Source organism: Thunnus albacares, chromosome 18 (genome assembly GCF_914725855.1).
Source record: "Thunnus albacares chromosome 18, fThuAlb1.1, whole genome shotgun sequence".
Classification (NCBI taxonomy): domain Eukaryota; kingdom Metazoa; phylum Chordata; class Actinopteri; order Scombriformes; family Scombridae; genus Thunnus; species Thunnus albacares.
The window spans coordinates 9,562,740-9,579,650 of record NC_058123.1 but is presented as its reverse complement, the minus strand read 5'-3'; the positions used below and the strand labels follow the sequence as shown (position 1 = coordinate 9,579,650).

The 16,911-nt window shown below is 40.0% G+C and overlaps 1 protein-coding gene and 1 long non-coding RNA gene across 3 annotated transcripts in view; one reads left to right on the top strand and one right to left on the bottom strand.

Annotated features, from left to right (window-relative positions):
* lamc3 (laminin, gamma 3) overlaps positions 1 to 13,288 on the bottom strand; it is a 108,502-nt gene extending 95,214 nt beyond the window's left edge. The window contains exons 1-2 of the mRNA XM_044334291.1: positions 11,784 to 13,288; positions 5,072 to 5,376 (exon numbers count right to left, since the gene is read on the bottom strand). Coding sequence (XP_044190226.1) covers positions 5,072 to 5,376; positions 11,784 to 12,171 — 693 coding nt within the window. The 5' untranslated portion in view covers positions 12,172 to 13,288. The remainder of the gene's footprint in view (positions 1 to 5,071; positions 5,377 to 11,783) is intronic.
* Positions 10,641 to 11,874, top strand: LOC122968806. Of its 2 annotated transcripts, none has more exons than XR_006398893.1 (3): positions 10,641 to 10,791; positions 11,219 to 11,279; positions 11,788 to 11,874. It is a non-coding gene; the product is annotated as an uncharacterized LOC122968806 (long non-coding RNA). The 2 variants fall into 2 exon arrangements; XR_006398894.1 differs by having other exon boundaries at positions 11,216 to 11,279.
* Positions 13,289 to 16,911: the final 3,623 nt, after the last annotated feature.

The window sequence follows — 16,911 nt, the reverse complement described above, 5'->3', positions numbered from 1 at the left end:
TGGCATGAAATTTAGTACAAACATTTATATCCCACTGGGAATGAATTGTAATAACTTTGGTGATCTGATTGATCCAAATTTCAATTTACAGCATATGACATACATACAAAAAATAATGACATTCTTTTCAGCCTCAGCGCTACTTTTGTGATTAGTGCTAATTAGCAAATGTTAGCATGCATACATGCTAAACTAATATGGTGATATTATACCTGCTAAACTCTTGTTATCAAAATATATGTAAATATAGATTTCCAAAGAGCAGGTCTACAAGGTCTCTCACGTGTAAAATATTAATAGCACATTCACACAACAAGGTGCTTTTTTTCCACATTACTTCATGTTACACTTGTTATCACAGGTGTGATAACTCTTAATGAACATCACTCCTCAAAAAGTGATACATCCTCATGCTCAGATTGAATTTGCTTTACACCTTCCAGTTTACAGAATATAATGGGATGAATTCAGTGTGTTTTGGACACAAGAGAATTACCTTCCGCTTCCTCTGAATTATGTGAGAGTAGCACAAATTCTTTTTTTGTCCAATTTGTGATATGGTGAAAACATCTGAGTGTACGCCAGGGAAACAGCTTTTAAGTTTAAGGTTAGGCAACTGTTTGGTTATGGTTTGGGCAAGTTTTCTGTTATGGACAACAGAAACTTTCTTTTCTTTTTCTTCAAAGACTTGTAACTGAACCCGAGAGGCAAGAATAAATGCCTGACCACAATGTCCTTCCTTGCTACTTCGCTCTCAGACTACCTGTTTCCAGCCATGTCCTCTTCACATAATCCTTAGTCTCTTAATTCCTTAATCCCACATAATCCTTTCATGGTGAGAAAAAGTATTTCTCTCTCTGTTCATGCATGGAACATGTATTTTCAACTGAACACCTAATGCTCACTTCTCAAAATTTTAGGAGATCCTCTATGTCCTACAAACCTAGACTCCAGCTTGTTATTGTCCCAGCTTGCCAGAGTCCAGAATTATATAACAGATAGAAAGAGAGGCCGAAATAGCACAGTGGTAGAAGGCTACTGTGAAGGGATTAATCAGAAAAGGACAGTTTAATAATCTCTGAACTTGGAAACTAGGCTGCAGCTACCTTTTCTTGTAAGCACTTCATAACTGCTCTCATGCAAAAAATGTAGAGCTAACAGCACAGGAGGTTAAGCAAAGTAATGCATACTGAACAGGAAGAATAAGGATGGAACAGGGAATAATGGGGTGGAGAGAGAAGATCACTTGGAAACTTCTGGTCTTTTTGACTTTAGAGTAGGTTAAGTGGCTATTGCTAAGCCACAGAAATATGTTTTTTTTCATTCACTCTCCTTTCTTTGTTGTCCTAGCAAGACGGATGGAGTAGAATCTCAGGAGCCAAATCCAGTCCTGCATGCAAATTCCTCTTTCATGCAGCTGTGTGTCGTCTTTCTGACAGTAGCCTGCCACACAATGTGCCCAGCCCATAGCAACGCTAAAGATAATCCAATAGTGCATTTCATTTCTATTTTCACTTGCTGTAGACGCATGGGGACCTCAAATAGCAGAGATGAGGAGAAAATGTCTTTATCCTGCTGCTCAGTGCAGCTTAGCAAATGCTAGAGAGCCGATGTGGCTTCACCACTGCTGTCTGTCCTCCATCTTCTCCCCTTTTAAAATGGGATCACTCTTGAGGAAGGCTGCCTCTTTCTACTCTGCAGGAGGTTGCAAAGATGTCACCCATTCAAAGTGCTGTAGTTGATGAGAGAGGAGGTTTTACGAGGAGACAGCATCCGGCACAGAAAGCATGTGTGTGTTAGGGTGAGGGGGGGGGGGGGGGGGGTGGGGTTAGGGTATGTGTGCAGAGATACCATATGTAGCCCTAAGGGCCTCTCAGCCGCACCACACGTTTTCTTTCTAAAATCATTCATCTTAGGGATGTTTAGAAGTGCAAATAAAACAATGCTGCTGTCACCATGAATTCTCCTCAAATTACAAATGTCATTATTTGAAGTTTAAAGTAACTTTTGTATCATGCTGCAATTTTATTTTATATATAACCTCTACAAAACAGCTTTTATTCACTTTTTAAGTGAATATACTCCAGTATGCCTCAGTTTTCCATTGAATGTTGCATTCAGAGATTTGAAACACAACATAGTGCACAGTTGAGTTTCAAAACACAAAGAGAGCTGGGGAGAGATATTGGGATTTGGTTATAGCTAAACCATCTTTAAATCCATTTATAACAGTCACATACAGTCAACTGTGAACAACACATATTCTCCAAAAACTCCCTCATTCTTACTTTATTAGGTTTTGGAAGATAGCTTTCTTCATAGATGTGGGTGTGGGTTATGGTTATGCAGGGTTACACTGCATATCTTCCACATATATTCCAAAAGATATTTCTTATTTAATGATGTGGAGGAGGACAGCTTCCTTTACAGATGTGGTAGTGTTGCATTGCCAGACTTATTTCCACACTACATTTTAGGAGAAAGGTCAGACAGAAGAACACATTATCATTATCATTGTCCTGAGGAGTATTTTGCACATAGCAGGTGGGGAGCCGTGACTGTGGACTTAATTGAGGGTTATTATTGAAAATGTTTCCACTGCATATCACTATATATCAGGAATTTGTTGTTGTTGTTGTTATTTTGGTTGTTGTAGAGACAGGGAATAAAAATAGCAACATGCAGAAAGTGTAAGGGACAGCAGAAAGAAGCACATCCTGTCAGTCACATTATAGAAGTAGCTGTGGGGCTTTTATAAGAAACAATTAATTAGATTTTGAATGAGGTTTATTCATCATGCCACTTCTGCCACCATCTTCTTCAGTCAGTGAGCTTCACTGTATTATTGCTGATTTCTCGGCTTTGAATGACAGCAACATGGCAACAGCATGTTCCCTTCTGAAGGGCAAATTACAAATACAAATACAGCAAATACTTTCTGAGAGAAATGTTACTGACAACGTTATTCATTATTTTTTCCTACAAATATCATAAAATTTTATGGTAATGTTTAGCTAATCAAAGTGCTTGATTAAAGTTAAGGAAAAAGTATGGTTTACAATGTGTTCTGTCAGAGGCATTGCTTGTAGTGATGAAGCTACAGAGTATTATCAACAAACTCTACAGCCCCCCTCGGCTTTTATGAAGCTTTATGGGGAGTTTCAGCTCAATGTTAAGCTGTCCAGCTGCATTTTTACTGTTTTGGTTCACTCTCAGCGCTCTCTGTTGTTTTCAGCTGCAGCAGGCAGCTGTTTTTAGAGAAAAAAGCTCCAAAAATCTACTTTACACTACCTGCTCAGCACCAAACAGCAAACAGACACAGTTAGCGACTTGATATGTCAGTGTTGTGTCCACAACTTGTTTCCGCTGCCGCCAAGTGGCCAAGAAAATGATTTAATGCAGCTTTAACCAAAGTGCTTTTGTTGTGGCACAAAAGAAGGTAAAACTTCCTTCACTTGAAAAAAACTGAAAGTAATCCAGGTAGCAATCATGCTTTCTTCAAAATATATTTGGCAAAATAAATTAGTATATAAACATAATTTCTAGGAGACGGGTGACTGATGAGCCCTTGGATTTTCAGAATCACTGAAATTTCTGTGCAGATTTCTAGATGTGACTGAGAAGTTGATAGCTGGTTATATTTACCAATTTTCATTTACCAAATGTTTCTCCCAATACCAGTTTGCATTGAAAATAGAAAATATACTGATATACTACTATTTCTAACCAGACATATGTACATGTGTGTTATACTGTATGGAGCATCATGATATATTCTCCTGATCTCTGCTCTAATTAGCTAGTTTACTTAATTTGCTGTGGCAAGTTTACCTCTATATTTTGGTCCATTAGACGTTAAGCAATGCTGAGACCTGGGAATACTGTTGCATACAGTACTGACTTTCACCTCAAGGCAGATTTAGCCTCTGATATACACAAACATGACAGTTAAGATCCTAAGTAATTAATAACCCGAGAAACTTTTTCACTTAAGTAGCAATGCAGAGCACACGCATAGACAGATGCACGCATACATACTCATGTCAAAGGAAAAGGAGTGGCAGCATTAAGTGCTTTATTTACTCATTTTAGCCACACTTTACTGTGCCCACCCCTCCCAGACTCTCTCTCAAGAGGCTGCCATTAATTCAGCACAGCCCTCTCAAGGCTTCATCAATGTTAATCAGAGCTAAACATAACATTAGATTCCCTTCAGCTGCTTTGCAAAGGCTTGAAGGCATGCATGTATATGTATGCAACTAAGGTATGTTTGTTAGTGTAAAAGTGTTGGAGAGTGGAGAGATTTTGATGATCCAGTCTATGCTGGAGGGATGCTCCCCGCTTGGAGGCCGGGAGCATCACATGCAGTAATAATCTCAAGTTATACAGCTCTGTTACAATTTGCTATCTATGTATTTGAGCCCTTGTGTCTGGAGGGCTATAATAAAGCATTTCTTGAAGAAATCTGTTCCCATTCTCAAATTAAGACATTAATTTCCTAGAAGAAAATCTTGGAAAGGTCAACACCAGCAGGATCTGAACATCCATAATGGATTGTCATCAAGGTTTTGAAATTTAATTAAGTAATCAGTTGTTTTTCATGTTTGATCTACATAAAACATTAGTCTCTTCTATTTATTTTTGTATTTATTTGTTTTTTAAAATTAATATTTACTTTGCCACAGCTAAAATCTGTATGATTAGAATTAAGTGTTAAAGCTTTCCAGTAAGTTATATTTTTCTGTAAAGTGAGTGGTAACAGATGAAAGTAGAGCCAATATGTCAACCATGAAATGTGAGGGGGGGCCCAGAAACCATCAATAGCATGGGATTATGGTGTGGTTTTTGGATTTGCCGCTAGGTAGCGTATGCCTACAGCTCAAAACTATCATTTGGACTCAAAGGGAGAAGTTTTGCCACCATGGAAGAAATCCAGGAAGAATCACAGGAGGCTCTGGACACAGTGACAAAAGATGACTGCAGGAAATGTGTTCAGGAATGGGGGAAGTGCTGGGAATTTTTTTTCGGTCCTCCCTCATACCCTCAATACATAAAAAAAATGAGGCCTCACCTGCAACACCAGGCTTTGGTCAAAGTTGTATGCACTGGGACGTCCCTCCAGGGTGGAAAAAGCCACGTTTCCTCCACTGAGGGGGGAGATATCACTGAACTCATCTGTACATAAAGCAGTTCTCTCATCATCTCCTGGGCGAAGGTAACCCTTTGCATCCTTCCCATAGGTCTTCCCACAAGAGGCGCTGTAATACTGGTACGGCAACCAGGGCCCATCCTCCTCTGTACGTTTGTAGACGGCAAAGCTCTCCGGCCGACTGGTGTAGAATTTCAATCGTATGTAGGTTATCTCAAAGGCCTTCCCTGTGGAAAACAGATATGATTAGCTTTGAATAGAATCACTGAAAGAATTACTGTTAGAACTAGATCCATTGTCGTTACAACAGTTAGATCAGGGCTGGTTATAAGAGACAAATACTGTGGGGTGATAGTTAAGGGCCCAGGAGCAAAGAAAAAAAACTAGCATAATTGCATTATAGAAAGAAGGAAAACAATGGGGGATAGGCTTAATTTCCCGTGCCTCTGTGCAGGGTAAATGAATGTCATCCCTGCAGGAGTAGTGTAGAAGAATACCCAGGATTATTTTCTCATTATCCGGATCATAATGGGCCCCAGAAGTGAAACATAGGTCAAAGGGAAAAAGACCAAAAAAAAAAAGTCTTATTTCTTACATTAATTGTAGGACAGAATAGGGCAATGAGTGCAAACTCAGAGGGGAAAAGGGCCTGTATTGCTGATTAGAATACAGTCTGATGCAACACTTGTAGTGTAAACACCCAATCTGATCAATAGAAAAGTGATTGATCCAACAAGCAAAACACTAATGAGTGTCACAAGGAGCTGAGTATGGCACAGAATTAAACATGTCATTGATTGAGCAACACATCAGAGGTGAGTTTTCAGTGGTACATCGGCCATTTGGGGGGAAATAGGAGTGAAACAGAGAGAGAGAAGGATTTTTCATAGATTTGTATTCCCCCAAAAACAGCTATTCAACTTCAATCTGCGAAAAAGGAAAATGGGTTTCAGAGCACAATCTCTACAACTCAGAGACCTGCAGCAAATGAGAAGATACACCCAGATTTTCATTTGAGTTGGTGTTGGGGGGATTTAGCAGATCTGACTAAGTTGTAATTGGTGTTGCTTGCTGCTACTGAAGAAATGTCTGTAAAGTAATTTTTGAAGGCGCATAATAAGTAGGGAAGAGTCTCGTAGGTACATGTTTAATTAAATGAGAAGGAGGCTTAGGAAAGAATGCATTTTGGCATGTTGCATACTCTTTTTTTGAATATTTATGCCTGCAAAATTATTAAGCTTTTTCAGATGGTTCTCAATGTATATTGATTAGTGACATAGCTGTTGTCCTTATTTGGTTTTGTAGGAGAGTTGACATCTTCTACCCTGATCTCAATGCAAACAAAGTATCCATGCTTCTTTTTGACTGAGTGGTGCCATTTCCTTCCATTGTTTACTCACTGTGGACACTTCAAACAATGATCTTGAAGCCATATTAAGGACACTTGTAGAGACATACTTCCTAAGAATTCATACACATTTAGAATCTGCCAAATATTGTGCAACTTGAAGGGGGGATTAACTGCACAGATACAAATGGAAGTCATATTGAGACCATATAAGTAACATGTATAAGCTTTCTTAACAGACTTCTTCATTGCTCTCATGGGGATTTTTTTTCTACATCATTAGATACCAAGTCTCAGCCGCTCTGCACATTCATAGAGGGATGCCATCCACTGGTACGGCCATAATGACATCTGTTGCTTTTCTCTGCCAAGTCAGAGCTAGGCATTACTGTCTCTTGTCTCTGCAGCAATCTCTAATGGTATCTTTCCTTCAGGAGCCCTAAGATCATTTAGCTTTCATTTACTCCCTCCATGAGGTGAGCTCAGCCCTGCTGGGACAGAGGCAAAAAACATAAAAGTGGCAGAGGATGAAACATTTGTTGGATATCCCCCCCCTCGATGAAATGCAGACTAATTACAAAGGATATTTGTATGTTTTTATGCATAATGTTTAATGATTCGTGATTCATCCTCTTTCAGGAGTGCATACTTAATGTATTCATTAGCATTTATATAGGCACAACAGAGATGATTTAACATGACATAACAAAAAATACCTATAGAGAAAATATGCCCGCAGATAGAATTCATACGTTTATTTTCACAGTTTGGACAGCTCCGTTTGAAGCTAAAATTTCTCTTTGTTCACCAAGTGGCAGGTCTTTGAACACTGAAAATTAAGACAAGTACGTCTTTACAGGGTTGTAGGCGTTTTTTTCTGATCCAGCATCTTGTGCCATCACAAATCAAACCAAAGCTTATGTTGTGTAGTCATAAAAAGACTGTTTGGACACAGACTACTTGGGCTGGGAGCTGCGTGCTGTCTGACCTGTTCAGAGTCATCCATGTCAACTTAACACAGCTGCTCTCATCTGCCCAGACTGAGACAGGCTGAGACTAAACTCACCAGATGTACTGTAGACTCAATATTTACAATCTGTTTACTCCGAACTCAGATTTTTGTGATCAGCAAATACACGGATGAGTGGATTTATCTTGTCGTCGTGCTGTGTCTCGAAGTTTGGGAATGAAATAGAATAGATTAGTCTCTTACAGAGAATTGTGTTTCATATGCAAGCCTATAATCTAGCTGTGAGAGTGTCATGCTAACTGTGGCAGACTTTTATCATTGTTTTACATCTGAGACAGGATGTTGGTTTTCTTTGACAGCGCTGAACGAGAACCAGCTGCAGACATCAATGTGTGCTGTTCGAATGTGTGTGCTTCTCACCAAGTCTTTGTGGGAAAAACCTGACCCCAATTCCTCACCAGCAAACCACCCGGCATTTTCTTTCCCCCTCCCTTCTTCCTCATTATGTTTTGTTTACTCCCCTTGAAGCAGCCCGACTCCCCCCTTTCTTTCTACTCTTCCACAGACCCACTCTGACCTGGCTGCAATATGTGTCCCTCCATCCTGCTGCTGTGTTTATCATCCCAGCATTTCCCTGTATTCCCTTCAGAGAGAGCTTGTTTTGTTTGGAGAGGCAAATAGTAACGTCGAAGGCACCCCCCACCAGCACCCCAGATGGATCACAGAGCTTTCATTTGTACCAAAGTGATGCCACACACACAAAATGTAAGGATATTCAGTTACATAAAATTCTGTGTTATGAAAATATAATCATCCCTCTTTCAAGAATGCTGAGCCAAGGTGGATCCAAAGGCATAGAAAAACACGTGTTTGGGAGGTAGTACAGAGGGAGCAAAGGTCAATTTAGTCTAAGGGAGACAGACTTGTGGGTGTTGGGAATGTTTGAAGAATAACAAACTCTGCAGACAGCACCGAACATACCTCTGCAGCAGCAGCAGCAGCAGCCACACTGGCACCTTTCTCCAGGAAAAGAACTAGCCCAAGATTATAGACAACAAATCCTCAAAACATAGCCAAACATCTATTTGCCATTGGAAATCAATATTCTCTGTTTGACAGAGGCACTTCTTGCTTTCTGAGAACGTGATATAACAGTTCCTCTACGGTCAAAGCTCTGACATTTTCAACTTCTGTCATCATTTTGTCCTTCTCTCTTGTTCCTTTGAAGCAGAGCGTTTTGACAGGGAGTGCCCACTCTCCACCTACAGAGGAAGGGTGAAGAGACCTGACCTGTCAAGAAAATGTCTAGTTTTGAACAGGAGCTGCCTTCCCTGATAGATTGCTGGAAGTCAACACACACACACACACACACACACACCTATACACACATATACACAGAGGATATATTTAAGGTGAGCTCATTGTTTTTTGTTCTCTGGCCTGCAAGTGCGCTATTTGGTTCACTCACAGCTATCATAGCATTGTTTATGACCGCAGCTGCTGTTTTCAACAAAAAAGCCCTAAAAAACAAGAGTAAGCAACTAATGTTGCTCCGTACCTGCTGGATGTGTAAATAGGCAACTATTTGCTAGCTAGTAGTGCAGGCCAAAGGTTCTCCTTAACTATAACCCTGTCTCTAATATCATCATAACCACACAAAGATTAAAACCATTTTAGCTTGTATTGAATTGTATTGATGTCACAAATCAACCTTTCAAATCCAACATTTCCACCCAGAATTTTGATGGTTCAATTTATTATTCAAGACTTCAGGAAATAGTTTGACATTTGGGGAAATCCTCTTATTTGCTTTGTCATTGAGAATTAGATGAGAAGATTTAGACCACTCCCCTATCTGTCTGTTAAATACTAAGCTGGAGCCACTGGAAGAGAACAAGACTGGAAAACCGACCTGGTTTCATGTGCCAGACTATTTCTTGGCTGGGTGCAGTGACTTCCTTCAGTCTCCGCTAGTTGCCTGGCACCCTCACAGTGATGCCAAGACTCTAGGAAGTAAGTGCACCAGGCCAAGAAATAATCCCGTACATAACCCAACATCTTTCTTCTAAGCTAAGGTATCCATCTTCTGGCAGACAGACATGAGAGTGCTGATGATCTTTTCATATAACTCTGACACAAGAAAGCTTTTTTAAAAGATTAAATAAAGGTGTAGGGCTTGGTTGTGTACATTATGTGCATTTGTTGTGGGTTTGCTGGCTTGTTTACAACATGCCTATGGCACAAAACAGAAATGTTACTGCTGATTTTCTTGATTTGATACTATATTTGGTATTTGGACATTATGCTGTTTGTTATTTGCAAAGTGTACTATGTGAAATGCTGTTTTCAATATCTGTATTCAAAGTGAGAATAAATTGACTTTATTATATGTAATGTACTTTACTATATATGTATAAAATAATAACATTTTGTTCAATAATAATGGGAGACCCACAGCAACATTCTTTCAGTGGCCTCCAAATTCCTGTATATGTTGTTACAAACACACACACACACAGTTCAGAAAATAAATGGAGGAGGGAAAGGTAATTTCATAGAAAGATTTGTATTAATGCTTTGTAACATTAATCGCCACCGTTTAATTCAGTTTAGGTGACAAATGTGGTCTGTTACTTATTTCTGCAGTTTTCTGCAGCATGGTAATGGGATAATGATGCTAATGGCTCAAGCTGGCCTCATAAAATTTTGTGAAATGAGAAATGTCTTCACATGTAAATATGTACCCCCAGTGCACAAAAAAGTGAGAGCAATGCAATTTTTCAAAGGAAAAACGCGCATGATAGAGGCACTCCTAAAAACTTGACACAGACATAGCGCAGTGTATAAGGGTGGTGCATTGCTTTGAACCGTTACGACCTGTCGAATTCTCAACACATATCAAGTGAAGTCTGATTCTCTTAGCTGATGCTTTTCTCATTCATCTTTGACAAAATGCCTAAAGCCAGGTCTCTCACCTTGCCTGGTCTTTTAACAGCTCGAGTCTTTCCTTAACCTCTACCCTAATATGATTGACCTAAAGAAATGGTGTCCAATTTGAACTATACTGGGTGTTCCTGGGTGGAACTGATCCAACCAAAGAGTTCTAGAGTTCTTTGGAGTTCTTTTGTTCTTTAGGCATTCAGTAGTTCAGTAGAGTGCATTTATGAGGAACTTGTCTCCCAAGTTCTATGAAAACTTTAACCAAAGTAAAGGGACAATTAGCATAATTTCAAGTGACAGTAGACCTGCTGACCAAGTCCCTGGCTATCCAAAAATTGACTCTGGCTGGGGGTGAGGGGTTAATGAAATTTACCTCCCTGAAAAGTAAGTGTATCTTTTGAATTCCAAATACATTTTATATATTTGGTCTGGTTAATTGGTTCAATTGGTCCTTGTTTCCTTATCATAGGCCTGTCTCTGCCAAACTTTTCTGCAGGTTATCAACTGCTTATTACCTGGAATTCTTCTAAAATATGAAACAGCTTCTGTTTCATTAAAAGTCAATTGTATATTTATTGTAGTAGTACCTATTGGAGTGTATTGTGACAGTTGCTGAAATGAGAACACAGAAGATTAATGTTGAATTGTTTGAGCAGGGCTTTCACGGTAAAAAGGGTAACATAAAGGTTGAGCTGTTGCCATGATCTGGACCGAATCATGCTTGAAACATAGTTTTATGTACAATGTGTTGTGGCAGTGTTCTAGTCTTGTTCTGGCCCATATCTTAGCTGAAATATCGTCTCACCAGCAGGAGTTGTGACTGTATGCTGGCGGCCAGATTCGAAAGGGTTCATCACCAATATTCTGTGGCGGTATGTGGGCTGAATCAAAGTAAACATGAGCCAACACTGGGCCATCACTCACTTGCTATCTAGGCATGTCAGATGCAACTGTGTGTCCTCCTCATCCACTTTAAACCCCCCAAAATTCTTAGACATGCCCTTGCGGCTATGCGCTCACAAATACTCTAAGTCTAAGCTATGTCTGGGTCAAAGTCTTTTTTATGAAGACAGCTCAGAGCCGCAACTGCATAATACAAATCGTGTGTTGTTACACACAGCTGTTTTGTATTAAAGTCTTCAGAATCTTTTCTGTTCCTGGACACAGTGTGCACTTGAAAAGCTTACAAGCACTTGAAAATGAAAATACACAACAAAGACAACATAGAACATAGTAGGAACAGAAACCACAGGTGAACCCTGAGAACATACTTGACCTAGCTCATTCAGCCACAAACAACATTGCAAGTTGCAGAAAGTCAGACTCAAGGCTTCTGGAGGTCAGACTGAACTAAAGTTGTGCTGCTGTGCTCTTACCCAGGTGAAGGGTGAGGTTGACAGAATTGGGGTGCTGGATACCATAGTACATGGACTGGCTCTGCCACCACGTGGGCTCTTCATTCCTGTTGAAGTCTGTCAGGAGGCTGGCATTGTGGCTCAGTTCTGGGTTTGATGCGTCACAGTAGTGGCATGAGCGTGTCGAGCCCGTCTGCATGCAGTAGTCCTCAGGTGGGGAACCACACACATTTGATACTTCCACAGTTCGATTGAAGGCAATATTCTCAAACTTGGGCATGCAACGGCTTATGGTGCCCTCTTCGTCATAGCAGGAATCCATTGCGGCCCAAACAAGAAGGTGGAAGTGTAGATGAAGAGAGAGTAGAAGGGCCAGGAGATGAGAGCTCACTGCAAAAGATGTATCCATTTCTACAAGCAACTGCAATCACATTTACACTTTACATACAAACTTTCACACCCATATATTTTGATGCAAAGATGAAAATACATGAAGACCCTGAAGAGAAATAATCCAACAACAGAAAAAAGTCCAGTCTGAGAATTTTGTTTCTCTACTCTCTCTCTCTCTCTGTCCTGCCTCTGTTAAGTCTCCAACATGTCTTCTCCCTCTGTGGAGAGGAATGAAGTTTGTGCAGGAACTCCTCTCATCAGGGGTAGCTTGAGACAGACAGAGGAGGGACAGGGATGGGGGCTGAAGGGTGGAAGAGTCCATGAAAACTTCTCCACCTGCTGGTCAGCACAAGTAGCGCATCATTATTAGCTTCAGATGTAAAGTAGAGCATAGTAAAACAATCTCATTTGACAGGAAAAACACATTCTGTAACATCTTTAGATGATGCAGCAGTGAGGTTGTTACACCCCCAGGCACTGACGCTGTGAGAACCAAAACACCTGCATTCACCACTTATGGGAACACACAATATCATCGATATGGTGAAAAATGTACTTGGCAGTTGGCCCCACAGCAGGACGTTCTGGTAAATGCTGACTGTAGTGATTTGTAATGGAAGACTAGAGGCGCTAAAACTGTCTGGAATATTTCAGCAGGCATGGGTCATCTCCATAAAGAGACAGACATGTCACTCAGGGGAGTTCTGTGACCTAAAGGGACAATTTATTTATAAAAATAGAGGAGTGAAAGCGCTGCACTGCTTTTGCAACAAGATGCGCTCAAGGCCCAGCCATCATGATAAGTAAGAACTGGTTTGCATATTGCAGTAATTCATGGTTACTGACAGCTCTGGGTCATTATGTAATCCATCCATCAGTGTGTGCACATTTAGCAATGAATTAAAAGGTGGGGGAACTATGACAATAATTGTAGGTCATCACAGAATAAACAATAACCTCACATATTCTTACATCTTTCAGAAAAAAATGGCCCCTTCTGTTAGATTGTTAGCAGTTATTAAGTAATGAATTGATAGCTCATGTTAGGTGAAAAGGGGTGTGCATTCTCTATGCAGTTGATAAAGATGTAGTTGACTTTGGATACCCTCCACTACATTCTTGATTATTGTATTCAAGGGGACATAACATGTTTTTTGTGATTTTCTGACATTTATATTCTGTTAATAAGTCAGATGTCTATGTTAAACATGGTCAAAGTTCCAAAACCTGAGGTGAACGTATGTAAAAAATCTGCCTTTAAGACTAAAGCCAAGGCTTCAGCCTGCTCTCAACGCTTCGTTTCGTCGCAGTTACCTCTGCTTACCCATCAAACTGATGTCAGATCATTCACACATGCTCACAAACAGCTGTTCCGTAGCCTTGTTGCTAAGGTTGTTCCACAGGCTGTTGGTGTTGTCTATTTCGGATTGGATTCAGGCTTGAACATGTACAGATGTATTTGGGAGGTTTATATTTTGGTTAAAGAATGAAAAAAAGATGTGAAACTGACTACAGGAGGTGAAATGGTCTGTTTCAGACAGCCTGAACTGAGGGGCTGCATAAAGAGCCAGTATAAGATAAATATGGAGGGTTTTTTTTCAACTGTACGCAAAGATATTCCCTAGAGCCTCATAATAACAATATAGATCTGGAAATCCATGTACGTGTTATGTCCTTATGTCCTCTTTAATATTGATATTAATATGAGAGAAGAGGAGTAGGATTGATATAATGCCAGGAATATTCTCTACTTAGAAGACACATATTTCCATTCTTGTACCTTCCTGTATCAGTGGACATGCTTACTTTCAAGACATGCTAAACAACAGTTTAGACTGACGAAAGCTGAGTCTGACAGTTTGACACTGGAGTCCAAGAAACTGAGCCTGAAAGTCACTTGTGTTTTTGATGCCAGCTGATGCAGTCTTGCAGTACAACCCTCCAAAGTTACCTTAATGTGGCTTGTATGTGAACTGAACCACAATCACACCAACTCTACACGTCTCCTCATTTAAGACTGGTTGCTAGTTTGTCTAACCAAATGCTCTTATCAGTTGTTGGTCACACAGACAAATCGTCAGTTTGTGACAATTTGGAAGTCCACCCAGCAATATGGGATTGTGGAATTGGAGTGACAAGTCCAACAAGTGGTTGTGGAGAGCCACAACCAGTGATGTGTAATGCTGTTCACTCTAATCCTCTTTCTATGAATGATTTTACTGTTGCTGATTTCCATTTGAATTTTGGCACAGTCATCCATAAAAAAAAGGGAACATTGAAAGTGACAGTGCAAATCAGCCCTGGTACAATTAAAATAAGGTTAGGATCAATTGAAGTGTTTGAAATCAAGAAGGAGTCGGAGAAAAGGAAAAACAGCAAAAGAGAACTATCATAAGACAGATAGCGTGAAACAAAGAGAAACAGGTAGTATGGACAGACGTATTTAGATTTATGATCCCAGTGGGATTTACTGCAAAGTCTTTCCCATATCTCCTTGTGATTGCCATGATTTATTGAGGCTCTATCGGTACTCACGCAGGGACATTGTAAAAGGGACCACATCAATTTGTAGTGAAATCCTTTGCTGGCTTTGGATAAGAGCGTGCCTGGCTTCAGTTCTGTTTGGATGTATGTGGATCAGCCATTATGATGAGAGAATGTAATACCTCTGCAAACAGACTTTTATTCATCAAGCAGGCGCATTATCATACCACCTATATACCATGCGCAGTATGTGAGAATACAACTGTTACATGGATCAACAACACATTTTGTTCAATAATTTACAAATAGAGCCTTGTATGCACCAACCAAAGACACATTTCTAACAAAGGGAGATGTGTGGAAAATAATTATATATATAATATATAGCAAAACCCTGCTGTGCCATTTTTCTTGAGGGCAGCAGATGAATCTGAATGATGCTGCAAATTAATCTGCGGAGAAAAATGTTTTTGACTTTGTCTGTGACATGTCCAGCAAGCTGCAGGATCAAAGTCTGTCAAAAAAAAATTCAGTCAATAGAAGGACTCGTATCCTTGACTTTAAAATTGTGGCCAGTATTTGAGTTGACTGAATGAGCTCAGCATGGGGTCTTCTGAAACTAAGAGGAATGTCTGCAAAGCACCCAAGAGTATACTATTGCCTGAGACCCCCAACTGTTTTGTAACTATTCAGACAAGTCAGCTGCACACTTTCCTGTGACGCAGGAAAGAAGATAGACCACACACTCAGCTTGTCAAAATCACTCTGCTGACTTCATTCAGGCTGGTTCTCTTTTATAGCTGTATGTCAAATACAAGCTGTAGCACATAAATGCACATACACGAACATCTCGCAAACACATAGTTTGACTCACACAGAAGGTTTGAGAGAAGGTAAACATCACAGCATCAACTAACTTTACAGTCACAACACTGCTACACCACTGTTAAGGGTATTTTAAGTTCACATTTTTTTCAAGTCTGTCTTAAAACAATATTCAGGTGCTCACATGCACATTGAAACAGGTTTTTCTTGCTGTATCATTCCTCCTGTTTATACTGACCATAAAGAGATCCCTTTATAATGCATTTTCAATATAAGTAATGGGGGACAAAATCCTCCTTCTGTGCAAAAATGTATTTACAAGTTTATCTGAAGCTTATATTAAGCTTCAGTAGTCCAAATTAGTCAGATCAATTCAATATCTCAATATCTATCTTTATAGTGCAAAATTCCCTTTTTTGTTACTATGGTTTCACCACAGCTCAAATGGGGAACACAGAGGAAACACAAAGAGGGAATTTTTAACTAAAGAGACTGTAACTTTGGAAGATATCCACTTGATGTGACTAATATAAATGACAGAAGCTTTATATTAGCTTTAGATAAACTTTGATTACAGAGAGTAAAACCTCTTTCAATGTTCATTTGAGCACCTGCTGTTATTTTAAGACAGACTCAAAAAACTGTGAACCTATCTTTTGAGGAAACATAATGTTTTTGCAGCCATCTGGCTGGTTTGGTGATCTGACCAGAGCACAGCCAGTTCCTGTTGAATCCCTGCCTAAGCCAGTGATCGGTCTTTTTGCAACTGAAAGCGAATATGGACAGAATATTAATTTCAAATGCAGTTTGCTTTAAAAGAGGTTATTGTCAGTCTGTTAAAACTTCACACAGATTTCTTCTCATCCATCTGTTTTCTCTGCTTTAACCCCTTCTGTTTTTGTCCTCCCCTTTGTGCCTGTGTTATTTCATGCCCTTTGTTTTCCTTTCCATTCCCTAGCTTCATGTACCGCTTCAAGCTCCACTCTGCCCTCCCACATTCTCTACTCCAATTCCCTGCGCTTCATACCTTTCTCAATGCCATGAATCCTTTAGCCTCCACCTGCCACCTACCCCTTTCATACTGCAGAATGGTGCAGCTGGCTGTCATGATGTGAAGCATGTTGCACTGAGAGTAGCAGGTATGGCCTCCTTTTTATGATGACACAATGTCGTAGCGATGAGTTACGCTTTCAAACAGTGATTTGATGTCACAGCTGTCAGCGCTTCACTTAGCAATGCAGGAGGCGGCTGCCATATCCCCGCAGGGAACACGTTATCTGACAAACTAATGAGCGCTGCACAACCGCTACGTCGTCACAAAAATCTTCCGGCATCACACACCTTTATGAAAGTCCTCTCTACCTTGACAAAACCGTATTCCATTTATGTATAACAACTCTGTTTATACTGTATGATGTTTTGGTCAAAACATTGTTACACACATACA